The 20,808-nt window shown below is 39.7% G+C and overlaps 3 protein-coding genes across 3 annotated transcripts in view; 2 read left to right on the top strand and 1 right to left on the bottom strand.

Moving 5' to 3' along the window:
• Positions 1-1,757: 1,757 nt before the first annotated feature.
• LOC306772465 (tubulin beta-4B chain) lies at positions 1,758-5,028 on the top strand. The gene is made up of 7 exons (XM_079261941.1): positions 1,758-1,884; positions 2,067-2,175; positions 2,749-2,859; positions 3,007-3,251; positions 3,360-3,682; positions 3,776-4,120; positions 4,210-5,028. The coding sequence occupies exons 1-7, from the start codon at positions 1,828-1,830 to the stop codon at positions 4,355-4,357; spliced, it is 1,338 nt and encodes a 445-aa protein (XP_079118067.1). The 5' UTR covers positions 1,758-1,827; the 3' UTR covers positions 4,358-5,028.
• A 3,762-nt stretch (positions 5,029-8,790) lies between these two features.
• LOC306772466 (tubulin beta-4B chain) lies at positions 8,791-12,197 on the top strand. Its single transcript, XM_079261942.1, has 7 exons — positions 8,791-8,926; positions 9,148-9,256; positions 10,017-10,127; positions 10,275-10,519; positions 10,628-10,950; positions 11,044-11,388; positions 11,478-12,197. The coding sequence occupies exons 1-7, from the start codon at positions 8,870-8,872 to the stop codon at positions 11,623-11,625; spliced, it is 1,338 nt and encodes a 445-aa protein (XP_079118068.1). The 5' UTR covers positions 8,791-8,869; the 3' UTR covers positions 11,626-12,197.
• Positions 12,198-15,116: 2,919 nt separating this feature from the next.
• LOC306772290 (zinc finger MYM-type protein 4) overlaps positions 15,117-20,808 on the bottom strand; it is a 33,570-nt gene continuing 27,878 nt past the window's right edge. The window contains exons 24-29 of the mRNA XM_079261711.1: positions 20,641-20,792; positions 20,431-20,545; positions 19,809-20,066; positions 17,451-17,562; positions 17,305-17,373; positions 15,117-15,782 (exon numbers count right to left, since the gene is read on the bottom strand). Coding sequence (XP_079117837.1) covers positions 15,638-15,782; positions 17,305-17,373; positions 17,451-17,562; positions 19,809-20,066; positions 20,431-20,545; positions 20,641-20,792 — 851 coding nt within the window. The 3' untranslated portion in view covers positions 15,117-15,637. The remainder of the gene's footprint in view (positions 15,783-17,304; positions 17,374-17,450; positions 17,563-19,808; positions 20,067-20,430; positions 20,546-20,640; positions 20,793-20,808) is intronic.

The raw sequence follows: 20,808 nt of genomic DNA, 5'->3' as shown, positions 1-20,808 counted from the left end.
GCGTCAGCCCGGTCCACACCGGTTCATACCGGAGATAAATGTCTTTTTAAAACAAGTGTTTATAATTTCAACAAAATTAAGCCAAAACAGTAACAAATACTGCAATGAATATCTCTTCTTAATGGTTTTAGAGCTTTTTGTTTGAATACAGATTTTATGTTTATCTGATTGATCAAATAAAATGTAATGATAATGTAATGAAATGAAAATGAAAAATACATTATTAATCCCCAAAGGTAAATTCAATATTGTAGTAGATAATAATTAACTAGAGGAGGTCTTGTTCCGGAGGCTGATGGTTGCTGGCAGGAATGATCTTCTGTGTCTTTCAGTCTTACATCGGACCTGAAGAAGCCTCTCACTGAACACACTTTGTTGTTTCTTCACTGTGATGTGGAGAGGGTGTGAAGAATCCTCCATCATCTTCATCATCAGCAGAATTCTTCTTTGGACAATTGGCTCCAGCGGCTCCAGAGTTACTCCAAGCACAGAACCAGCTTTCTTGATCAGTTTGTTGATTCTCTTTAAGTCTCTGGTTCTGATGCTACTACCCCAGCAGATGGCTGCAAATCTGACTGCACTCTCCACAACAGACTTATAGAAGATATGCAACATCTTGGTGTAGACGTTAAATGATCTCAGCTTCCTTAAGAAGTACAGTCTGCTCTGACCTTTCTTTTTAGATGTAGTCAGTGTTGCATTTCCAGTCCAGTTTGTTGTCCAGCTGAACTCCAAGATACTTGTATTCCTCCACCACCTCCACCTCCTCTCCCAGGATGGAAACAGTGCTTTTTTTTATTCTTGTTCCTCCTGAAGTCAACAATCACCTCTTTTGTTTTGCTGGCATTTAATATGAGATGATTGTCACCGCACCGCGCCGTTTGCTAAGACAGGCTCCAGCTTCATCGTGACCCTCAATTGGACAAAGCAGTTCATAAAATGACTGAATAACTAATTGTTCTAACATGCTAAAGGAAAAAATATTTTGTCATCATTGACAACTGGAAAGCTTCCCACTACTGGCTTCATCATGAAAACGCCATGATGTTATTTCAACTATTAGCTATCATGACTTTCAAGGCCGGATTACCCAGTGGGCACATGGGCCCTCCTGGGGAACAGTTGAACACGAAACAAAATGCACATAAAAGTCAGATAGTTACACCACAGTGTCTAGTTTATTGCCATTGGTACCACTGGCTGAGAGATTTTAGAAATGTTGTTTCACAATTTTCACAATGTTGTGGTGGGGAAGTGGGCCCCTGTAACACTCTGGCCCAGGCGCCTCTGCACTTTTAATCCTGCCCTGCTGACTTTACAAAGGAACAGTTTTAGGAAAATATGGTGTTCATGCTTTGTTTTATGACTGTATTCACGTTGACTCCTACAAATATTATGTTTACTGTGGACCTCTTTTCTCTATTTATTTTTTCTAAATGTATCGACTTTGTACTGATCTAGTTTGGTTATTTGTGCTATTTGTGAATTATGTATATATTTTGTTTAAATTCCTCATTCAGCTTTGCATAAAACAAAAAAAAAAAAGTTTCATTCGTCTATGGATACTCTGTTGTGCGTTAAAATGTGTTCTAGTTACTAAGGTAACCGCGCCTCATGATCATCCAATCCAAGTATGACGCTAAATTACTTCTGGCCAATCAGTTGTCCTAGCTATTTTGATTGACATCCCTTTGATCCAATTGAATTCCTGGGACATTAACCGTTGGCAAGGTCCCAACCTACTCTTGTTAGACCGTTGCTTGAATAGCGAGAGGATACAACTTAGTCTGACCGTTGACTGACAGGAAGTTTTACATCGCCATAAAAATGAGAGAAATTGTGCATCTGCAGGCTGGCCAGTGTGGCAACCAAATCGGAGCTAAGGTTAGAGATGTTTTTTTTCTGTGAAACTGAGGTCTTAATTCGGTGGAACACGGCCCAAACGTTAAATTCAGTTTGCGCGGGCTGCAATTAACATTAGCTTATTTAGCCTCGTAGTTAGCCTCTGAAGGGTAGCCACACTATTAAGCCAGCTAATTTAGTCATTTTCTCTTTTTTCATTGTAGTTCTGGGAGGTGATCAGTGACGAACACGGCATCGACCCCACCGGGACGTACCACGGGGACAGCGAGTTGCAGCTGGAGCGGATCAACGTGTATTACAACGAGGCCTCAGGTTTACTTCGCTTTGTTAAGCGCCTCCAGCTAACCTGTTAGATTAGCTAATTTGTCAATGAGCCAATGTAATACGAGACCTCTGAGACCTTTTTAATGCCGTCACCATCAAGCAGCAGCTTTACTGTCCATGATGCAATAAATCGACTGAGTCCCAGAACTGCCACAAAACTTACGTTTATTTTATGTTTTGACACTAATGTATAGGGTATGCACAATGTGTTTCATAAGTGTTCAAGTTATACCTTTGCTTTCACGTTTAATGGCAATGAAAGCGATCTATGTATATTCTTCAAGTTTATTTTTTACAGTAAAAGCCACTGCAGTTAGCTGAGGTGGTGGACTCAGTCTTTGGTATTGTTTGCAATCGTGAGCATACTAATTTTTCTTTTTTAATCTTGGTTTATCCATTAAAATTTGTTTACAATAAAATGGAAAATATGTAAAGAATTCTTAAGCCCGTTAACAAACTTGAAATTTTGTACTGATGAGCATTTTAGATTTGTTTGATCAATGTTTCAAATTGCATATTGAATTATTTTATGATTATTCTTCAATACTTCTCCTTAACCAGGTGGCAAGTATGTCCCTCGTGCGGTGCTGGTGGACTTGGAGCCTGGCACAATGGACTCTGTGAGGTCTGGCCCCTTTGGTCAGGTGTTTAGACCAGATAACTTTGTCTTTGGTAAGCATTTATATAAAAATATGAAGTAGAGAAAAGAAAATATTTGTGTGTGACTGTGAATTTAGGAAGATTTTAAACGTAGAATAAGATATGAAGATGATCTGACGCTACAGCTGACTAAGATGTATGTGTTTACATGTAACACAGGCCAGAGTGGGGCAGGTAATAACTGGGCTAAAGGCCACTATACCGAGGGAGCTGAGCTGGTGGACTCAGTCCTGGATGTTGTGAGGAAAGAGGCCGAGAGTTGCGACTGCCTCCAGGGGTTCCAGCTAACACACTCACTGGGAGGAGGCACTGGTTCTGGTATGGGAACCCTCCTCATTAGCAAGATCCGAGAGGAATACCCAGACCGCATCATGAATACGTTCAGTGTGGTGCCCTCACCTAAGGTTTGTATATTGTGTGTGTATATATGATTGTTTTGGTTTGTTTTCTGGTTGTCCAGGTTTACATATTCCCCCTCCTCACCTTGTTTATCTCCCTCTTTTATACTCCAGGTGTCAGACACGGTGGTGGAACCCTACAATGCCACCCTCTCTGTCCACCAGCTGGTTGAAAACACAGATGAGACCTACTGCATTGACAATGAGGCCCTGTATGACATCTGCTTCCGGACACTGAAACTCACCACACCCACCTACGGCGATCTCAATCACCTGGTGTCGGCCACCATGAGCGGGGTGACCACCTGTCTGCGCTTCCCTGGCCAGCTCAATGCCGATTTGAGGAAACTGGCTGTCAACATGGTTCCATTTCCCAGGCTACACTTCTTCATGCCTGGCTTTGCGCCCCTGACCAGCCGAGGCAGTCAGCAGTACAGGTAGAGAAGCTGGACTCTGCTGTTCGGAAACTCACATTACTGGATTGTAATTTATTGAAATGGATCCTCATTGAAATGTTTGTCTTTTCCCAGGGCTCTGACTGTTCCTGAACTCACCCAGCAGATGTTTGATGCCAAGAACATGATGGCAGCTTGCGACCCACGCCACGGGCGTTACCTCACAGTTGCAGCCATTTTCCGAGGCCGAATGTCCATGAAGGAGGTGGATGAGCAGATGCTTAATGTTCAGAACAAGAACAGCAGCTACTTTGTGGAGTGGATCCCCAACAATGTCAAGACGGCCGTTTGCGACATCCCTCCACGTGGCCTCAAGATGGCTGCCACTTTCATTGGCAACAGCACAGCCATTCAGGAGCTGTTTAAACGCATTTCAGAGCAGTTCACTGCCATGTTTCGCCGCAAAGCTTTCCTCCACTGGTGAGTGAAACGTAGTGAGGAGCAGCCAGTTCCTGTGCTAGCAGATAAATGCCAATCTGTAAGTAACTATATGACTCATGTTGTCACAGGTACACGGGTGAAGGCATGGATGAAATGGAGTTCACAGAGGCTGAGAGCAACATGAATGACCTGGTGTCCGAGTACCAGCAGTACCAGGAGGCCACTGCTGAGGAGGAGGGAGAGTTTGAAGAGGAAGGCGAAGAAGACATGGCCTAGACACATTCTACGATCCTCTTCCTGCTGTGCAACTGTTAAGACTGGACGTGGCGCGAATGAATTCAGAGTTCAAGAAATTTAGGATCCAAAAGGTGATCGTATGGTTTCATTTAAAACCGTCCAAATAAAAGCATTTCTTGTCCAGCCTTAACAGGAGTTAAGATATGTTCCCAAGCCTTGGCTTTGAATTATTAAATATCTTGTATTGTCATGTTGCAAGTTCTTGCATCCTGTTGAATAGGAATGTTTTAAAGTTCTTGATTTCCTCTGTTTAGCGCGTCTCTGCAACTTCACTCCCACAAAGTTTGAAACACATCAACACAAGAAACCAAAAACTGGAAGTCTTTGTTAAAACCAGATGGTTTCATAGCTTAATATTGACCTCTTTGGGCTGCTTCACATGTTTATGTTCTTAAAAAGACAATTCTGTTATGGATGTATAGTGAAAGGGTTTAATGAGAAGTTAGGAAAATATCGACAAGTTAGGAACTATGTGTAACGACCGTATTCATACTGTTGGCATCTGATGTGTAGCTTTAACGTGTTTGTGGAATGAGAGTAATGACAAACTGAAGGAGTTCTTTGCTGAATTTGTTGCATGATCAATTTGGCATGGTATATATTTTATTTAACATGTAAATGAAACGTTGAAAAGTACTAAAAGGCTGAAAGACCGGATGTTGGGAGTCAGTCGTTCTTAAAGTTGTTCTGGGTTTTTGAATTCTAGTGGGAGTTGAAAGATTTTTGACTTGGTGCTACATTGTGGATACTTTTATTTATTTATTTATTTTTTTTTTAAATTTCTCACATGGTCTTACAAAAAGTAAAACAAGATTACAAAAAAAACAAACCCTCATCTGTGAGTTGCAGTAATTCATTGTTTTCTACATTAATTAGTCCCTTTTAGAGGAATTTTAGTCCTAGAGAAGTTTTAAAAAAAAGATTAAATAATTGAAATATTTAAAGTAAAAAACTATAAAGCGTCATTACTACAATGTTGACGTACAAAAATCATCGTGACATGAAAAATATTTAAATCGCAGACTTAAATCATATTAACTTTTTATTAAAAATTTCAAACTGATTACACTCGCAACGCTACGTTTCAGTTCCATCACACTGTGTGATGAGTCATGTGCTCTGCAACCGAAGAAATAAGATGAACTTTCTTTTTAATACTTGATGTCAACACAGCATGTTTTCTGCACAATGTGAAACATCGTCTTTGGGCCTGATCTTGGTGAAATTCCACCAGGTAAGAATAACAGCAGCAATAATATTTCATTTAGAGTAGTGAAAAATTATAACAGTATGATTGAAGTTCAGCAGTATGAACTCTTACCTGGGATTGTGCTCGTGGATCAGTCAGCCAACACTACAAGTTCAAATGGAGCTGAATTGACCTCGTGTAACATAAAATCTAAAAGCTTTTTTGTTGGTTTCTTAGAGAAATATGTGGCTAAAATGAAGTAAATCAAATAAGATGCATCCACTTCTAAACTTTCACAACAACAAAGAATAAAGTTTGAATACTTTTACTTTTTGATCTTAAGATTTAATGCAGGAGTTTAAATCTTTTAAGTTGGCTTTTAATCAACTATCAACCTGGCCAGCTTCAGACATTTACAGGGAAGATCATAGTGAAAGATGAACTTACATAAACTAAACTGACTGCATTTCACTTGTGTGAAATGTTTTATACTATATTAACTGAATTATAACGGGAACTGATGTATTCAGTAAATAAGAAAAAAAATCAATTTAGGCCCATTTGAAAGTATGATAGGTGCATGGGTTTATGGGTGAATTATGATTGAATACTAATAAACCATAAACTTGTGTCTGTAAATACACTGGATATTTAAGTGCTGTCAAGGCGAACAAGTACTGACAACAAGATGTGATTCAGTTACTTGAATACATCCCAGTAACTAAGGATTCATTTAATTTACCATTTAAAAACAAATATGATAGCTAATGGTTGAAATAACATAGGAAAATCACCTAACACTTTGTCATTCTTGATGCGGTCAGTATCAACTTGTTAGGTTTTGTTAAAACTTTTTTTTACGATGAAGTGTTTGTAGGAACATGATCATTTTAAAGAATGCATTATATACTGAGGGGTGCTCAACTTTGGATGATTTAACTTTGTCACTTGCTACTTTGGCAAAAGCTGGAAACACAGCCATGATGTCCTTTGTTTTAATTTAAATGTGTTCACAATACAGTACACAAAACAATAAAAAGGATATACAAGAAAATGTCATAACTCACAACTCAAGCTCAGTGGCAGCATTATAGATCATCTTTTCCAGTGGTTTATTTATTCATTCATTCATTTTTCTGAACCGCTTAATCCAATTCAGGGTCGTGGGGAAGCTGGAGCCTATCCCAGCTGGCTTTGGGCGACAGGCAGGGTACACCCTGGACAGCTCGCCAGTCCATCGCAGGGCAAGGTTTATTTATTTATTTATTATTAATGTTTTTTTCTTTGTTGAACATTTTATACACAAATACAGGGCATTTTATGCACTGAATTGAAAATACTTTGACATAAAAGCACACATTCATAGTAATCAGAACATGTGTCATATAACATTAACAGAAAGTTCAACATTAAGCTTAAATTTAAGTAAAAGGAATAAAATAAATATATAACATTAAAAAATGAATATGATTAAATAAAAAAGGAAAACAAATAACGTAATAAAAGAGATTACAGTCAGTTACATGCTAGGGGTTGTTGAACATATTTAGTTCCTCATAGGCTGTAAGAAAAAATAATGCAGGTTTCCTTTTCATCAGCTTTAAGGTGTTGAGGTGGTCCACATGGTCTTTTTCAAATGCAGGGAAGAGAGGTTTTGTTTTCCTCCATTTGCAGGTGTGCATTAAAAATATCGCAAGCAGCAATAAATTGTTCATTACAAAGTCACCTTTTGTATTGTTCATATCAACACCAAACACAATATTATTTCTGGTGAGGGGAGCCAATAGTTGGAATTTAGTATTTATCCATTTCTGTAGATCTTCCCAGAATCTAGAGGTATGCATGTTTCGAAGAAAAGGTGATCAGTGGTTTCTATGTCATTGTCACAAAAGCTGCAATTGTTATGATCAATACCAAATCTCATTCTTAAAAGCTCACTGGATGGATAAATATTGCTTAATATTTTAAAACGGACTTCTTTTGCTTTTGGGTTTACACGATAAGTTATGTAGTTAGTTCTCCATTTTCTCAGTTCTGGTTTAGAGAAAAGCTGGTTTATAAAATTTCTGTTTGTTTGAGCTGGGAATAATATGTTGAAGAGGTATTTACGTGTTATCTTGTTTGAATTTCCGTTTCGTTGACATAAGGTTTGGGTAAATCTATCATACATAATCGGGTGTCTATGTTCTGAACAAATCATTTATCCGCTCTTGTTTTTACTAGTGTTTATCAGGCAGAGCCATGATGTCACTTGTAAACAATCGTAGGGAAATGACGTCACGCGTCAGCTGACCTGCTGAACTCCGGTCTTCCCCGGTCCACACCGGACATAAAGCCTTTTTAAAAAAAGGAGTATCTTCGTGTTTATAGTTTCAACAAACTAAAGTAAAAAAAAAAAAAAAAAACCATCAATAAACAATAACAAATACTGCAATGAAAATGTCTTTGTAATGGTTTGAGAGTTTTCAACTTGAATGCAAATTTTAAGTTAAAACGATATCTTCAATAAAATATATTGATAATCAAATAATCTTTTAACCTTACTCTTTTCTTTTTTACAAATCAATTGTTCACTTGTTATCTTTAAGTCAATAAATCCTGAAATTTGCTACGCTTTCCAGATCTAAATTCACTAAATTCATTGTCATATGTTGTTCCCCTGCAAGGAAGGCAGCTTAACACAACTTTAATATTCATACAGGTTTTCTTCTTCTTCTTCTTCTTTTTTTTTTTTTTTTTTTTTTAAATTTTTTAAATCTTTAAATAAATAAGTATTAAAATTAAAATTCTCAAATATCCAGCTCATACTTGCTCGGCCGTAGCAGAGGAAACACATTCATTCATATAGGTTTTTCTTCTTTTTTTATCTTTTTTTTTTTTATTACACAATTGAACAAAAAATACAGAACATAAACTGATAGGTCAGGGGGTCAAGAATGAAATGAAAATAGGTACAAAAAGAATATGCAGGTCATGGAAAATACATAAATTCATTGATATAGGTTTGCATGAAAGAAAACAGTTTCATTCGTCTCCATAGATACTCTGTTGTGCGTTAAAATATATTCCAGTTACTAAAGGTAACCGCGCCTCATGATCACTATCCAATCAGTCTAACTCTAAATTGCTGCTAGCCAATCATATGTCCAAGTTATTTGGATTGACATCCCGTTGATCCAATTAAATTTATGGGGCATTAACCGTTGGCAAGGTCCCCACCCTTCTCTTGTTTAGACCGTTGCTGGAGTAGCGAGAGGATACAACTTAGTCTGACACCCAAAACGTTTTAAATCGCCATAAAAATGAGAGAAATTGTGCATCTTCAGGCCGGCCAGTGTGGCAACCAAATCGGAGCTAAGGTTAGAGAAGTTTTTCGGTGAAACTGAGGTCTTAATTCGGTGCAACACGGTCCAAACGTTTTATTCAGTTTGCGCGGGCTGTAATTATCATTAGCTTATTTAGCGACGTAGTTGGCTGTTGTTTTAGACCACAGACTGTATATAACAAGAAGGTTTTGACTCTGAAGGGTAGCCACACTATTAAGCCAGCTCATTTAATCATTTTCTGTTTTTTATTGAAGTTCTGGGAGGTGATCAGTGACGAACACGGCATCGACCCCACCGGGACTTACCACGGGGACAGCGAGTTGCAGCTGGAGCGGATCAACGTATATTACAACGAGGCCTCAGGTTTACTTCGCTTTGTTAAGCGCTTCCAGCTGCCTTGTTAGATTAGTTTACAGATAACTTGTTAGATTAGCTAATTTGTGGATGAGCCAATGTCATACGAGACCTCTCTGAAACCTTTTTTTTTTTTTTTTTTACCGTCACCATCCAGCAGGGGCTTTACTGTGCAATGAACAGACCAAGAACTGCCATAAAACTTGTTTATTTTATGTTTTGATATTAACTAATCTTATTATAGGGGGTGTACACTGTGTTTCACAAGTGTTAAAGTTATAACTTTGGTTTTCCGTTTAATGGCAATGATCTATGTAGACTATTGTATTTTGAAAATTCTAATTGTTTCGTAGAAAATGTAAATTAACAGGGTTATTTCCGGTCAGACTTTAATTCCCAAAGGGAAATTCAGTTTTTATTTATAAGTTCAATTTCAATTAATTCAATTTTAACGATCATTTTAAAGATATATAATCGATATTTGCGTGCGTTTTTAGCTTTAGTTTACTCTCAACAGTTTAGTAAAGGGCTCTGTACTGAGGGAGCTGAACTGGTGGGCTCAGTCCTAGATGATGGTTGTACTTTTTGTTTTAATCTTGGCTTTTCCATCAAATTTTATGTTTATTCTAAACTAGAAAACATGTAAAGAATTCTTAAGACCAATAACAAACTTGAAATTTTGTACTGATGAGCATTTTAGCTTTGATCAGTGGTTCAAATGCATATTGTATTATTTCATGAATATTCTTCAATACTTCTCCTTAACCAGGTGGCAAGTATGTCCCTCGTGCGGTGCTGGTGGACTTGGAGCCTGGCACAATGGACTCTGTGAGGTCTGGCCCCTTTGGTCAGGTGTTTAGACCAGATAACTTTGTCTTTGGTAAGCATTTATATAAAAATATGAAGTAGAGAAAAGAAAATATTTGTGTGTGACTGTGAATTTAGGAAGATTTTAAACGTAGAATAAGATATGAAGATGATCTGACGCTACAGCTGACTAAGATGTATGTGTTTACATGTAACACAGGCCAGAGTGGGGCAGGTAATAACTGGGCTAAAGGCCACTACACTGAGGGAGCTGAGCTGGTGGACTCAGTCCTGGATGTTGTGAGGAAAGAGGCCGAGAGTTGCGACTGCCTCCAGGGGTTCCAGCTAACACACTCACTGGGAGGAGGCACTGGTTCTGGTATGGGAACCCTCCTCATTAGCAAGATCCGAGAGGAATACCCAGACCGCATCATGAATACGTTCAGTGTGGTGCCCTCACCTAAGGTTTGTATATTGTGTGTGTATATATGATTGTTTTGGTTTGTTTTCTGGTTGTCCAGGTTTACATATTCCCCCTCCTCACCTTGTTTATCTCCCTCTTTTATACTCCAGGTGTCAGACACGGTGGTGGAACCCTACAATGCCACCCTCTCTGTCCACCAGCTGGTTGAAAACACAGATGAGACCTACTGCATTGACAATGAGGCCCTGTATGACATCTGCTTCCGGACACTGAAACTCACCACACCCACCTACGGCGATCTCAATCACCTGGTGTCGGCCACCATGAGCGGGGTGACCACCTGTCTGCGCTTCCCTGGCCAGCTCAATGCCGATTTGAGGAAACTGGCTGTCAACATGGTTCCATTTCCCAGGCTACACTTCTTCATGCCTGGCTTTGCGCCCCTGACCAGCCGAGGCAGTCAGCAGTACAGGTAGAGAAGCTGGACTCTGCTGTTCGGAAACTCACATTACTGGATTGTAATTTATTGAAATGGATCCTCATTGAAATGTTTGTCTTTTCCCAGGGCTCTGACTGTTCCTGAACTCACCCAGCAGATGTTTGATGCCAAGAACATGATGGCAGCTTGCGACCCACGCCACGGGCGTTACCTCACAGTTGCAGCCATTTTCCGAGGCCGAATGTCCATGAAGGAGGTGGATGAGCAGATGCTTAATGTTCAGAACAAGAACAGCAGCTACTTTGTGGAGTGGATCCCCAACAATGTCAAGACGGCCGTTTGCGACATCCCTCCACGTGGCCTCAAGATGGCTGCCACTTTCATTGGCAACAGCACAGCCATTCAGGAGCTGTTTAAACGCATTTCAGAGCAGTTCACTGCCATGTTTCGCCGCAAAGCTTTCCTCCACTGGTGAGTGAAACGTAGTGAGGAGCAGCCAGTTCCTGTGCTAGCAGATAAATGCCAATCTGTAAGTAACTATATGACTCATGTTGTCACAGGTACACGGGTGAAGGCATGGATGAAATGGAGTTCACAGAGGCTGAGAGCAACATGAATGACCTGGTGTCCGAGTACCAGCAGTACCAGGAGGCCACTGCTGAGGAGGAGGGAGAGTTTGAAGAGGAAGGCGAAGAAGACATGGCCTAGACACATTCTACGATCCTCTTCCTGCTGTGCAACTGTTAAGACTGGACGTGGCGCGAATGAATTCAGAGTTCAAGAAGTTTAGGATCCAAAAGGTGATCGTATGGTTTCATTTAAAACAGTCCAAATAAAAGCATTTCTTGTCCAGCCTTAACAGGAGTTAAGATATGTTCCCAAGCCTTGGCTTTGAATTATTAAATATCTTGTATTTTCATGTTGCAAGTTCTTGCATCCTGTTGAATAGGAATGTTTTAAAGTTCTTGATTTCCTCTGTTTAGCGCGTCTCTGCAACTTCACTCCCACAAAGTTTGAAACACATCAACACAAGAAACCAAAAACTGGAAGTCTTTGTTAAAACCAGATGGTTTCATAGCTTAATATTGACCTCTTTGGGCTGCTTCACATGTTTATGTTCTTAAAAAGACAATTCTGTTATGGATGTATAGTGAAAGGGTTTAATGAGAAGTTAGGAAAATATCGACAAGTTAGGAACTATGTGTAACGACCGTATTCATACTGTTGGCATCTGATGTGTAGCTTTAACGTGTTTGTGGAATGAGAGTAATGACAAACTGAAGGAGTTCTTTGCTGAATTTGTTGCATGATTGTGACATGGAATATATTTTATTTAACATGTAAATAAAACGTTGAAAAGTACTAAAAGGCTGAAAGACCGGATGTGAGGAGTCGGTCGTTCTTAAAGTCATTTTACTGGGTTTTTGAAGTCTAGTTGGAGTTAAAAGATTTTTGACTTGGTGCTACATTGTGGACAACATTTTCTACATGAATTAGTCCATTTTGGAGGGATTTTATTTCCTATATAAGGTTAAAAAAATGTAATTGTATAAATATTAAGTAAAACTATAAAGCAGTGTTACAATGTTGATGTACAAAAATCAACATCCTGACATGGAAAATATTTAAATGGCAGACTTAAATCATATTAACTTTTTATTAAACTTTTAGAACTGATTACACTCGCAACGCTATGTTTCAGTTCCATCACACTGTGTGATGAGTCATGTGCCCTGCAACCGAAGAAATAAGATGAACTTTCTTTTTAATACTTGATATCAGCATGACGACGTGAAACATCGTCTTTGGGCCTGATCTTGGTGAAAAACCACCAGGAAAGAATCACACAGCAGCAATAATATTTCATTTACAGTGGTGACAAAATATTACAGTATGCTTGAAGTTCAGTATGCTCATGGATCAACCAGCCAACACTGCAAGTTCAAATGGAGCTGAATTGGCCTCATGTGTAACATAAAATCTAAAACAAAGCTTTTATATTGGTCTCTTAGAGAAAAATGTGGCTAAAATAAAGTAAATCATCAAATAAGATGCATCCACTCCCCAACTTTCACAACAAAGAATATTTTTTGTCAAATGACCTCAAAGAACTCCCATCTAACTCATGAAGGTAACAGGAATGACTCCAGATGTGTGTTTGGCTGAGAACAGCATTCAAACCTTATTTATTCTTTTTTTTTTTTTTTTTTTTTAAAACAACACGAAACCCAAAGAGGCCAACTTTTTCCTCTTGCATTTAGAATTTCTCTACAGCTCAATGAAATCATGAAAAGGAAGCATAAAGAAAAAACATCAAAATGACACAGTCCTAACGCAGGACACAATGACACTCTTTCAAGTACTTAAGGTAATAAAGATGGTAACACTTAAGTACAGCTCAAATATTATACGTATTCCAATATAATACAACCCCGGGGTTCAGCATTTAATCAGTAATGCAGCTCAGTGTGATAAACTCTTCCAGTCTGGAGAATCTGGACATGAAGGATGCTTGTTAACTAATAAGGCCACATAGAAATCGATCCAGAGGGGAACAGTGTTACATATCTGTTACATAAATGTTACATATGAGAGGCACTGAGTTTTCTGGCTCAAGAAAGTACACTCCTGAAAAAAAACAGTCAAGATGGAGGGGAAAAGTACAAGTACTCCCATTTCATGCTGCAAGGAGAGCTTAAAAACTCATTAAACATAGACGAGAGGTGAAACAGAACTAAGTGTTGTTGCTTGTTTCAATCATCAGTCTGGGTGGGAATGTTGCTCCGTGTGGTGAAAGAGCTGTGGTGTGGGATTAAAACCAGTTGGACCAGGGGCGTTCACTTTGTTGTCCCATTGCCCTCAGGATCTTTAAAAAATGATGTAAAATGACTTTTACTGTGTCCTTTCGCAGCACCTTTTTGCCTTTGCCATCAGGTCACGACGTGTCTTCATGTGAATGCTAAAAATAAAGTCAAGAAAACCGGATTTGTGTGCAGATTTTAAACGTCTTACAGCTTTGAGCTTCAATTTTTGATCAGTTAATTAAAAAACCGAGTTTAAAGATCTCATATTATTCTAAATTTACTTTCTTTTTGTAACATCTCCTCATATCCTGTGCATGAGGCCCAAAAACGAGAACACTTTGTCACTTTTCTTTCCTGCTCAACCTTTTAGCAAGTGTGTGCTTAGGACCAAGGCTGAATCTGAGATAATACACCTTGAAGACGATCTTGTTGGAGCTCTAACACAAAATGTTTAAGCCTTAAATTCCCTACTTTCTCTTTTCTCTTGCTTCCATTTCTTCTTTTTTCCATGTTGAAGTTCTACTTAAACCTGTTTGTGATTCACCAGAACAAAGAGGGAATACTTGTACTTTTTGATCAAAAGAATTAATTCAGGAGTTTAAATCTTTAAAGTGTCTATATTATGCACATTTCAGTCTAATGTATTTTATTATAAAAGTCCAGATGGGCAAGAAATAATCAAGCATTTTTCACATATCCCATTTATTTTGTATTGATCCTCTCAGATCAGCCTCTGCCGGAAACAAGCCAACAGAGAAAGCTCCGCCCTCTGTCCTGCAGGCTGCATCTGATTGGTCAACTGCTAGGTGTACTTACCTGAGCAGTGAAGGTGGGCGTGGCTTTCTTCTCATAAAGCGTACAACCTAGAGAAGACGACCAATCACTGAGTCCCTCCCCCAGGACTTCACTAGAATTTTGAAATAGAAAAAAACTCTGAAACTAATGGCTTCTGTCGCCATGGAAACCGAATGTAGGATGCTGGAAAACTCAAAGATGCGTTTAGGTGATAAAACACGGCGCTGCTCACATGTCTATTGAGAATTCAACAACACTGCAGAAAGCTCAGAAAACTAGAAATAGCATCATAGAGCTGCTTTAACGTTGGTTTTTAATCAACTACCATCCGGCCAGATACAGACATATTTGATGAGTAGAGCGTATAAAAGATGAAGTTACCTAAACTAAACCAACTGTATGTGTCATGTTGCAGACCATGCCTGAGTAGGTAAACCAGAATGAAGGGGCCTCCAGTAAAAAGCCAGAGGAGCTTCAGGTGCGAGAGAGAACTTTTGGTTTGTGATTGAGCAGGTATTGAACAAATAAAGATAAGAACCAGGTTAAAGAGCTGATCTTCTGCATGTTTCTTTTACAACTGCAACCTGCTCACTGTACGCGTTTCCCTTGTGTGACAGATTTTTTTTTACATTATATTGACTGAATTATAACAGGATCTGATCATTTAAATATGTATTAATTAAAAAAAATAAAAATTAGTGTATTTTCTTTTTTTGCATGATTGTTTATGTCCTGAAGCCAGCTTCCATCCCAAAAACCAGGATAAAAACTCTCATGAGCCAATATTCTCCAGAAAAAGTGCTAAAACAAAGAGGGGCGACCACATTTTGACAGCCTAATTAATCAACCACTGTTTGCTGCACAGCATAAGAAAGTGTGTGTCTGAAAAAAACAATATCTTACTGGTAGAACGTAATAAGATGTGAGTTTTCAACAAACATCAACATTCCCTTCGTCTATAATATGAGATGTTTGTAAACTTATTGAGAATTTCTGAGGATGGATGGATGCTGCAGGAATAGTCGTTAGCCTTTCTTTCATCCTCGTTTCTGGTGAATCTGACATGAGAAATGTAAGAAACGTTTGGCTTTAGGGGAGGTTTCAGTTGCACATGATGAGCATCATTCAGCTTCACCCTCAGTGGAGACTGAGCTCTGTTGCTGGGGGGCTTCCTGTTCCTGCTGAACCTCTCTGACAGCCAAGATCCGTGTGAGCATGCTCTGTAGAGTAGCGGCGTCCAGTGGTTGAGAAGTGTACCAGTGGGAACTGTTGGGTCAAAAAAGTGGAAATACAGAAAATCACCTTTCTTATATGCAAAGGTGTCTTTAAGTGTCTACACAAAAACATCACAATCCCTCCGTTTTTACAACTGTGTTCCTCTTTTTTTGGGTTCTGTTAGGTTTTTCCGTGACTACCAGGTTTGATGCATCTGTATGAAGGAATGAACTAAAATCCCTTCAAGCAGATTCTTTACGTTAACATGCAGAACGGTACAAATATCTTAAAGTGGAACTATTTTTTTGCATTTCAGGCTAATTTATTTTTATTTCTGAGACCAGAAAGGCTGGGATTGATGGAGTTATTGTCACAAATCGCTTTATTTATTTCAGACCGACCCTCTCCGTAGGCTGTCAGATCAGCCTGCGGGCAAAACGAGGGGATTGAGACTCTTCCGCATTAAGCCCCGCCTCCCGCCACCGCGCTACATCGGGAGCGCGCACCGTACCTGCTTTCGCCGTCATTGTAACATCTCATAAACAGAAGGATTAGGCTAATATGAACTCAATAAAAAAACAAAATACAATGTCAACACATAGCATACAGCCCTACATGTTGGAACCTGAATCAGACCCTGAAAACAAAGTGGAAAACAGCAACCCACAGCAACGAATGCAGCAGGATGTCTCTCTTTGGTAAACTCACCAGCCATCGTTGGAAATAACTTTATCCCACGTTTTCCACCCGCCTGATGTATTTGTACATGTCATAGTTAACCAGTAGAAGGTAACCAATCACCGAACCTTATCCCCCGGGACGTCACAAGGATTTCCAAGTAGAAAAAAAACTCTCTGAAACAACGCGTTTTTCGTCGCCATGGAAACCGAACGGAGAGCGTGCTGGAACTCAAACTCAAACATGCGTTTAGGTAATAAAAAACAGTGCCGTTCACATGTCTGATGAGGATTCAACACTGTAATACTGTAGAAAGATCAGAAAACTTGAAATACCATAATAGCACCCCATTAAGTCTCCCCTTAAATGGGAGTGAAATCAATTCGTAAGATGACACATGACAATAACTAACAAACTCCTCCACACTCTGGCTCCAAGTGAATTTTTCCATCACATGCCTGCATTAACAGCCATCAATAAGATAATGAACAGATGCTTATTGGTGGTCACTTTCATCCTTTCACAGTCTGTGGTCTCAGTCCTAAATATAAGATGTCAAAAGATGGTTTTACCTTTATTTATTATCAATTTTCTAATCCTATACAACTGAATTAATGGACAAGCCCAAAGTACAGTGCAATATTCTCACAACATCTGCAGCACATTAATTTTTCTGCAGTTATTTTTTATAAACTGGTGTTCTGGTAAATCTCACCAACTTCCATCCAATCTCTCCCCATGAAAGATCTGCTCCCTAAATGTCTGACTTTAGAACATTAGCATTGACTCGATCCGAGTCGTGATGCATCAAATACTGTCACATTTAAGGTTTGAACACCTTCGCCTTCCTTACAGGTGCTACTGCAAAGCTCAGGTGAGAATAGGCTGGTCTTACCTGTGTGTGTGGACATCCTGTTCAGGTTGGAGGTAAAACAAATCAGTTCGGCTTTTCACAGAGTCTGGGCTGTTGGAGAGCAAAGCAACAGAGATGTAGTCTTTCTTCGCAGCAGTGATAATGTCAGCTCTCTGTGTGTTTCTCACCATCTAGAGAGGTAGAACTCGTAGAGTCTGACTGGACAGCGCAGAGGGTTTGTGACGTTTTCTAGCATCTCCAGGTCTCCCTCGTTCTCCGCCTGCTGTGTTTTCAGTGGCTCTAATAAATAATAGAAATAAAGCATATGTTATGTGTATTCCCCCCCAAATACACTTAAATTTATTGCTTTTATACTTTTTTTTTGTAGTAATTTAATGCTCCATGATTGATTTTTTTTTTCTTGCAGGTTTTTCAGCCTGTTTGTCAGTTTTAACCTAATCTCCATGCACCCGATGAGGAAGGCAGGGCATGACGGGACAACATCTTATTGGCTGAGCACTGACCAGCTTGAGGTGGACGGTGGCTATCCAGGGAGGTCTGGACTTATTGTGACTTATAACCTTTATCCGCTGCTTCCCGTGTTGTTTCCACGCTGTGAGGTGAGGCTGGAGTGGCCTCTCCAGGAGCAGGCCAGGGCAGGGTAATGTGGAGGACAGGCTGTTGCCCATGCAGAAGGTCCCACATTGACACACTGGTCTAAAGTAACAGCAGAAGCGGGTGCAGTTTGGCACCAAAAGTGTTGCAGGAGTTGTGGAACGTCACTGAATTACTCCACCTCCTGATTGTCCTCAAGGCTGACTCCCGAAGCCTTTATCTTTGACGGATTAACGACAAGGTAGTGGAGGTTGGGGGCCAGTTTCCTTCTCCTAGATGGGTTGCCTTACTGGACGAACGAGTCCTCCCCATGCGGCAGGTTGTACTGGGTTACATTTTACCAGTCGCAGATATAATCCGTAGCCTGACAATTTCATGCTCCACAATATGCTTAAAAATACCAATCCTATCCAGCTGCAACTGAATGTGAATTTTCCAAAAAGAGTTCAAATTTTAATAAATACATGGAACAATTACAATCCCACGCAGAAAACACAGCCCAAGCATGAATACACACTCAGCTATTTTTGTTTGGTCCATCTGTTTGATTGCTTGTTGAGAGAAACAGCGAATCACGTGGCAGCAAAGTGCATTTAGTGATGCAGACGTGGTGAAGACGACTTGCTGAAGTTTAAACTAATCATCAGGATGAGGAAGAAAGATGATTTGGACGACGTTGAAAAGGGCATGGTTGACTGAGTATTTCAGAAACGACTGATGATTTACTGGGACTTTCACCATCTGCAGGGTTTACAGAATATCCAGTGTTTAAACCACATTGTCTTGTCGATGTTAGAGGAGACTGGACAGACTGGTTGGAGATGATAGAAAGGCAACAGGAAGTCAAACAAGCACTGCTTCCAACTGAGATAAGCAGAGAAGCATCTCTGACTAAACACGTCCAACCTTAAAGGACTCCAGCGGCAGAAGACCACACCGGGTTTCCTCCTGTCAGTAAGAACAGGAAACTGAGGCTACAATTCACACAGACTCACCAGAACTGGACAATAGAAGATGGAGAAACATTGCTGGTCTGATGCGTCTCCAGTTCAGCTCCACATTCACATGGTAGGATCAGAATTTACTGGAAACGTCACGACAACATGGATCCATCCTGCTTTGTGGGTGTACTGGTGTGGAAGATATTTTCTTGGCTCACTAACTCACATGAAATCCTCTCCAACCTGCTTCATTGTAGTGGCCTCCAGTCACTAGATCGCGATCCGATTTCAGACCTTTGCAATGTGGTGGAACAAGAGATCTTCATAGTGGATATGCAGCAAATCTGCAGTCACTGTGTAAAGCTGTCATGTCAATATGTTGCACAAGTGCTGAGGAATGTTTCCAAGAGCTTTTTGAATCTCTGAAACTAAGAATTAAGACGGTTCTGAAAGGAAAGAGGTCCAAAGCGGTGCCAGCTAGATGGTCCTGATAAAGTGGCTGTTGAGTGTCTATCCGTAGTAAGAATTATTACCTTAACGGATCATCGTGCTTTTGATTCATTCTCAAAACAAAATAAAAAGTTCCTACTTTTTGATTTTTTTTAACTAATACATAAATGACTCTAGAAATGTTATTTCTAACCACTGATGATGACTGCCCTCTCAATTTCTAGCTTAACTGTTACAGAGCATGTCTGGAAAGTTTTATTATGGATATTTTCCAAGTATTTTAAACAGATATTCACCTGCTTTGTGCTGTAAATGTGACAATGATTTTCCTATAATCCTTTTAAAATAATAAAGTTTCTTCTTCTATATAAAAATGTTCATAACAAAAGTCATGATTAAATCCCACAAAGATTTTAAAGAGAATCAAAAGAACAATGTGTAGAAAGTCAGTAAGATCTACAGATGTTCTTACGTTTCCTACATGGTTTGAAACAACTGGATTGACATTTTCTGCATGTAATAAAATAAAAAATGAATCACCTGTCTGTTCACAGTCAGACGTGGACGTGCTGCGTCTCTGGTAATGAAGGTAGCAGACTTTTCCTGTTCGACTGCAGGGTTTAGAGCGCCGAGTGAAGTTGGAGAAGGACAGGTGCTGGTGTTGCGCCAACGTGTTTAAGTGAAAGTTTTTTGTGCAGAAGAAGAGCAGCGTGTTGAGCAGCACGATGGGAGAGTACGCACCCAGCTGCTTGCACTCCCACAGGTAGGACTCCTCAACTCGGGAGGGAGCAACGCAACCTGGAAGAATAAAGAGGAGGTTTGTCTGTCTGATGTTTGACGAACAGGTAGTACTCCACATATTATAAACTGAACCAAACAATTCAAAGTGAGGGCAGGGAAAAAAATAAATAGCTAAAAGATGCTAACAACCCTGAGCCGCAGAAAAAAAATGTGTTTTACATCATTATTACAAAGAACCATTCAACTCATTTAAGCTAAGACTATTCTGCCTAAGCTATTGAAAGCTAATGTGTGCGAATGTACAGAGGATATTTTTGGCTTTAAATGCAGTCTTCGGGATACAAAAAAAGCCATATATAAACAGTATTTAAGCTGCTATTTGGTTCATAAAGAATTAAGAGTTATATGTCAGTGAACGTACCGCTTGGTAGAAGCTTAGGTTTCCAGAATCGCAGCATCCTGCTGATTTCACTGGCAAACTGACTGTAAAGCTCGTCTGTGAAGATGTTCTCTATCCGGCCCATGATGAACAGATACTGTTCCAAGACAAGAAAGACTCAGTCGCTACAGTGAGAGAAAGAAAACAGGCGAAATCACAGATGGAAGCCAGGACAGGTGTGTTTATACGCACCTGCTGTATCCCCAGACAGAGGTAGAAGATGCTGTCTGGGCTGTAGATCTCTCCGTTTGGCCGTCGTACGTCTCTGATAAAGTGAGACAGAGCAAAGCTGAGCTCTTCTGAGTTGCACTGCAGGACGTCTTCTTTAATATCCACTTGACTGGCTGCAGGAATAAAGAA

The sequence above is a fragment of the Telmatherina bonti genome (assembly GCF_933228915.1).
Source record: "Telmatherina bonti genome assembly, chromosome: 22".
Taxonomy (NCBI): domain Eukaryota; kingdom Metazoa; phylum Chordata; class Actinopteri; order Atheriniformes; family Telmatherinidae; genus Telmatherina; species Telmatherina bonti.
This window is presented reverse-complemented; position numbering and strand designations above follow the sequence as displayed.

What these genes read in the sequence shown, in the direction of transcription:
- LOC306772465 (XM_079261941.1), top strand. Translation starts at nt 1,828, where the DNA reads ATGAGAGAAATTGTGCATCTGCAGGCTGGCCAGTGTGGCAACCAAATC. An exon ending in GCAACCAAATCGGAGCTAAG is followed by an intron (nt 1,885 to 2,066) that starts GTTAGAGATGTT and finishes TTTTCATTGTAG; the next exon opens with TTCTGGGAGGTGATCAGTGA. An exon ending in CGAGGCAGTCAGCAGTACAG is followed by an intron (nt 3,683 to 3,775) that starts GTAGAGAAGCTG and finishes GTCTTTTCCCAG; the next exon opens with GGCTCTGACTGTTCCTGAAC.
- LOC306772466 (XM_079261942.1), top strand. Translation starts at nt 8,870, where the DNA reads ATGAGAGAAATTGTGCATCTTCAGGCCGGCCAGTGTGGCAACCAAATC. An exon ending in GCAACCAAATCGGAGCTAAG is followed by an intron (nt 8,927 to 9,147) that starts GTTAGAGAAGTT and finishes TTTTTATTGAAG; the next exon opens with TTCTGGGAGGTGATCAGTGA. An exon ending in CGAGGCAGTCAGCAGTACAG is followed by an intron (nt 10,951 to 11,043) that starts GTAGAGAAGCTG and finishes GTCTTTTCCCAG; the next exon opens with GGCTCTGACTGTTCCTGAAC.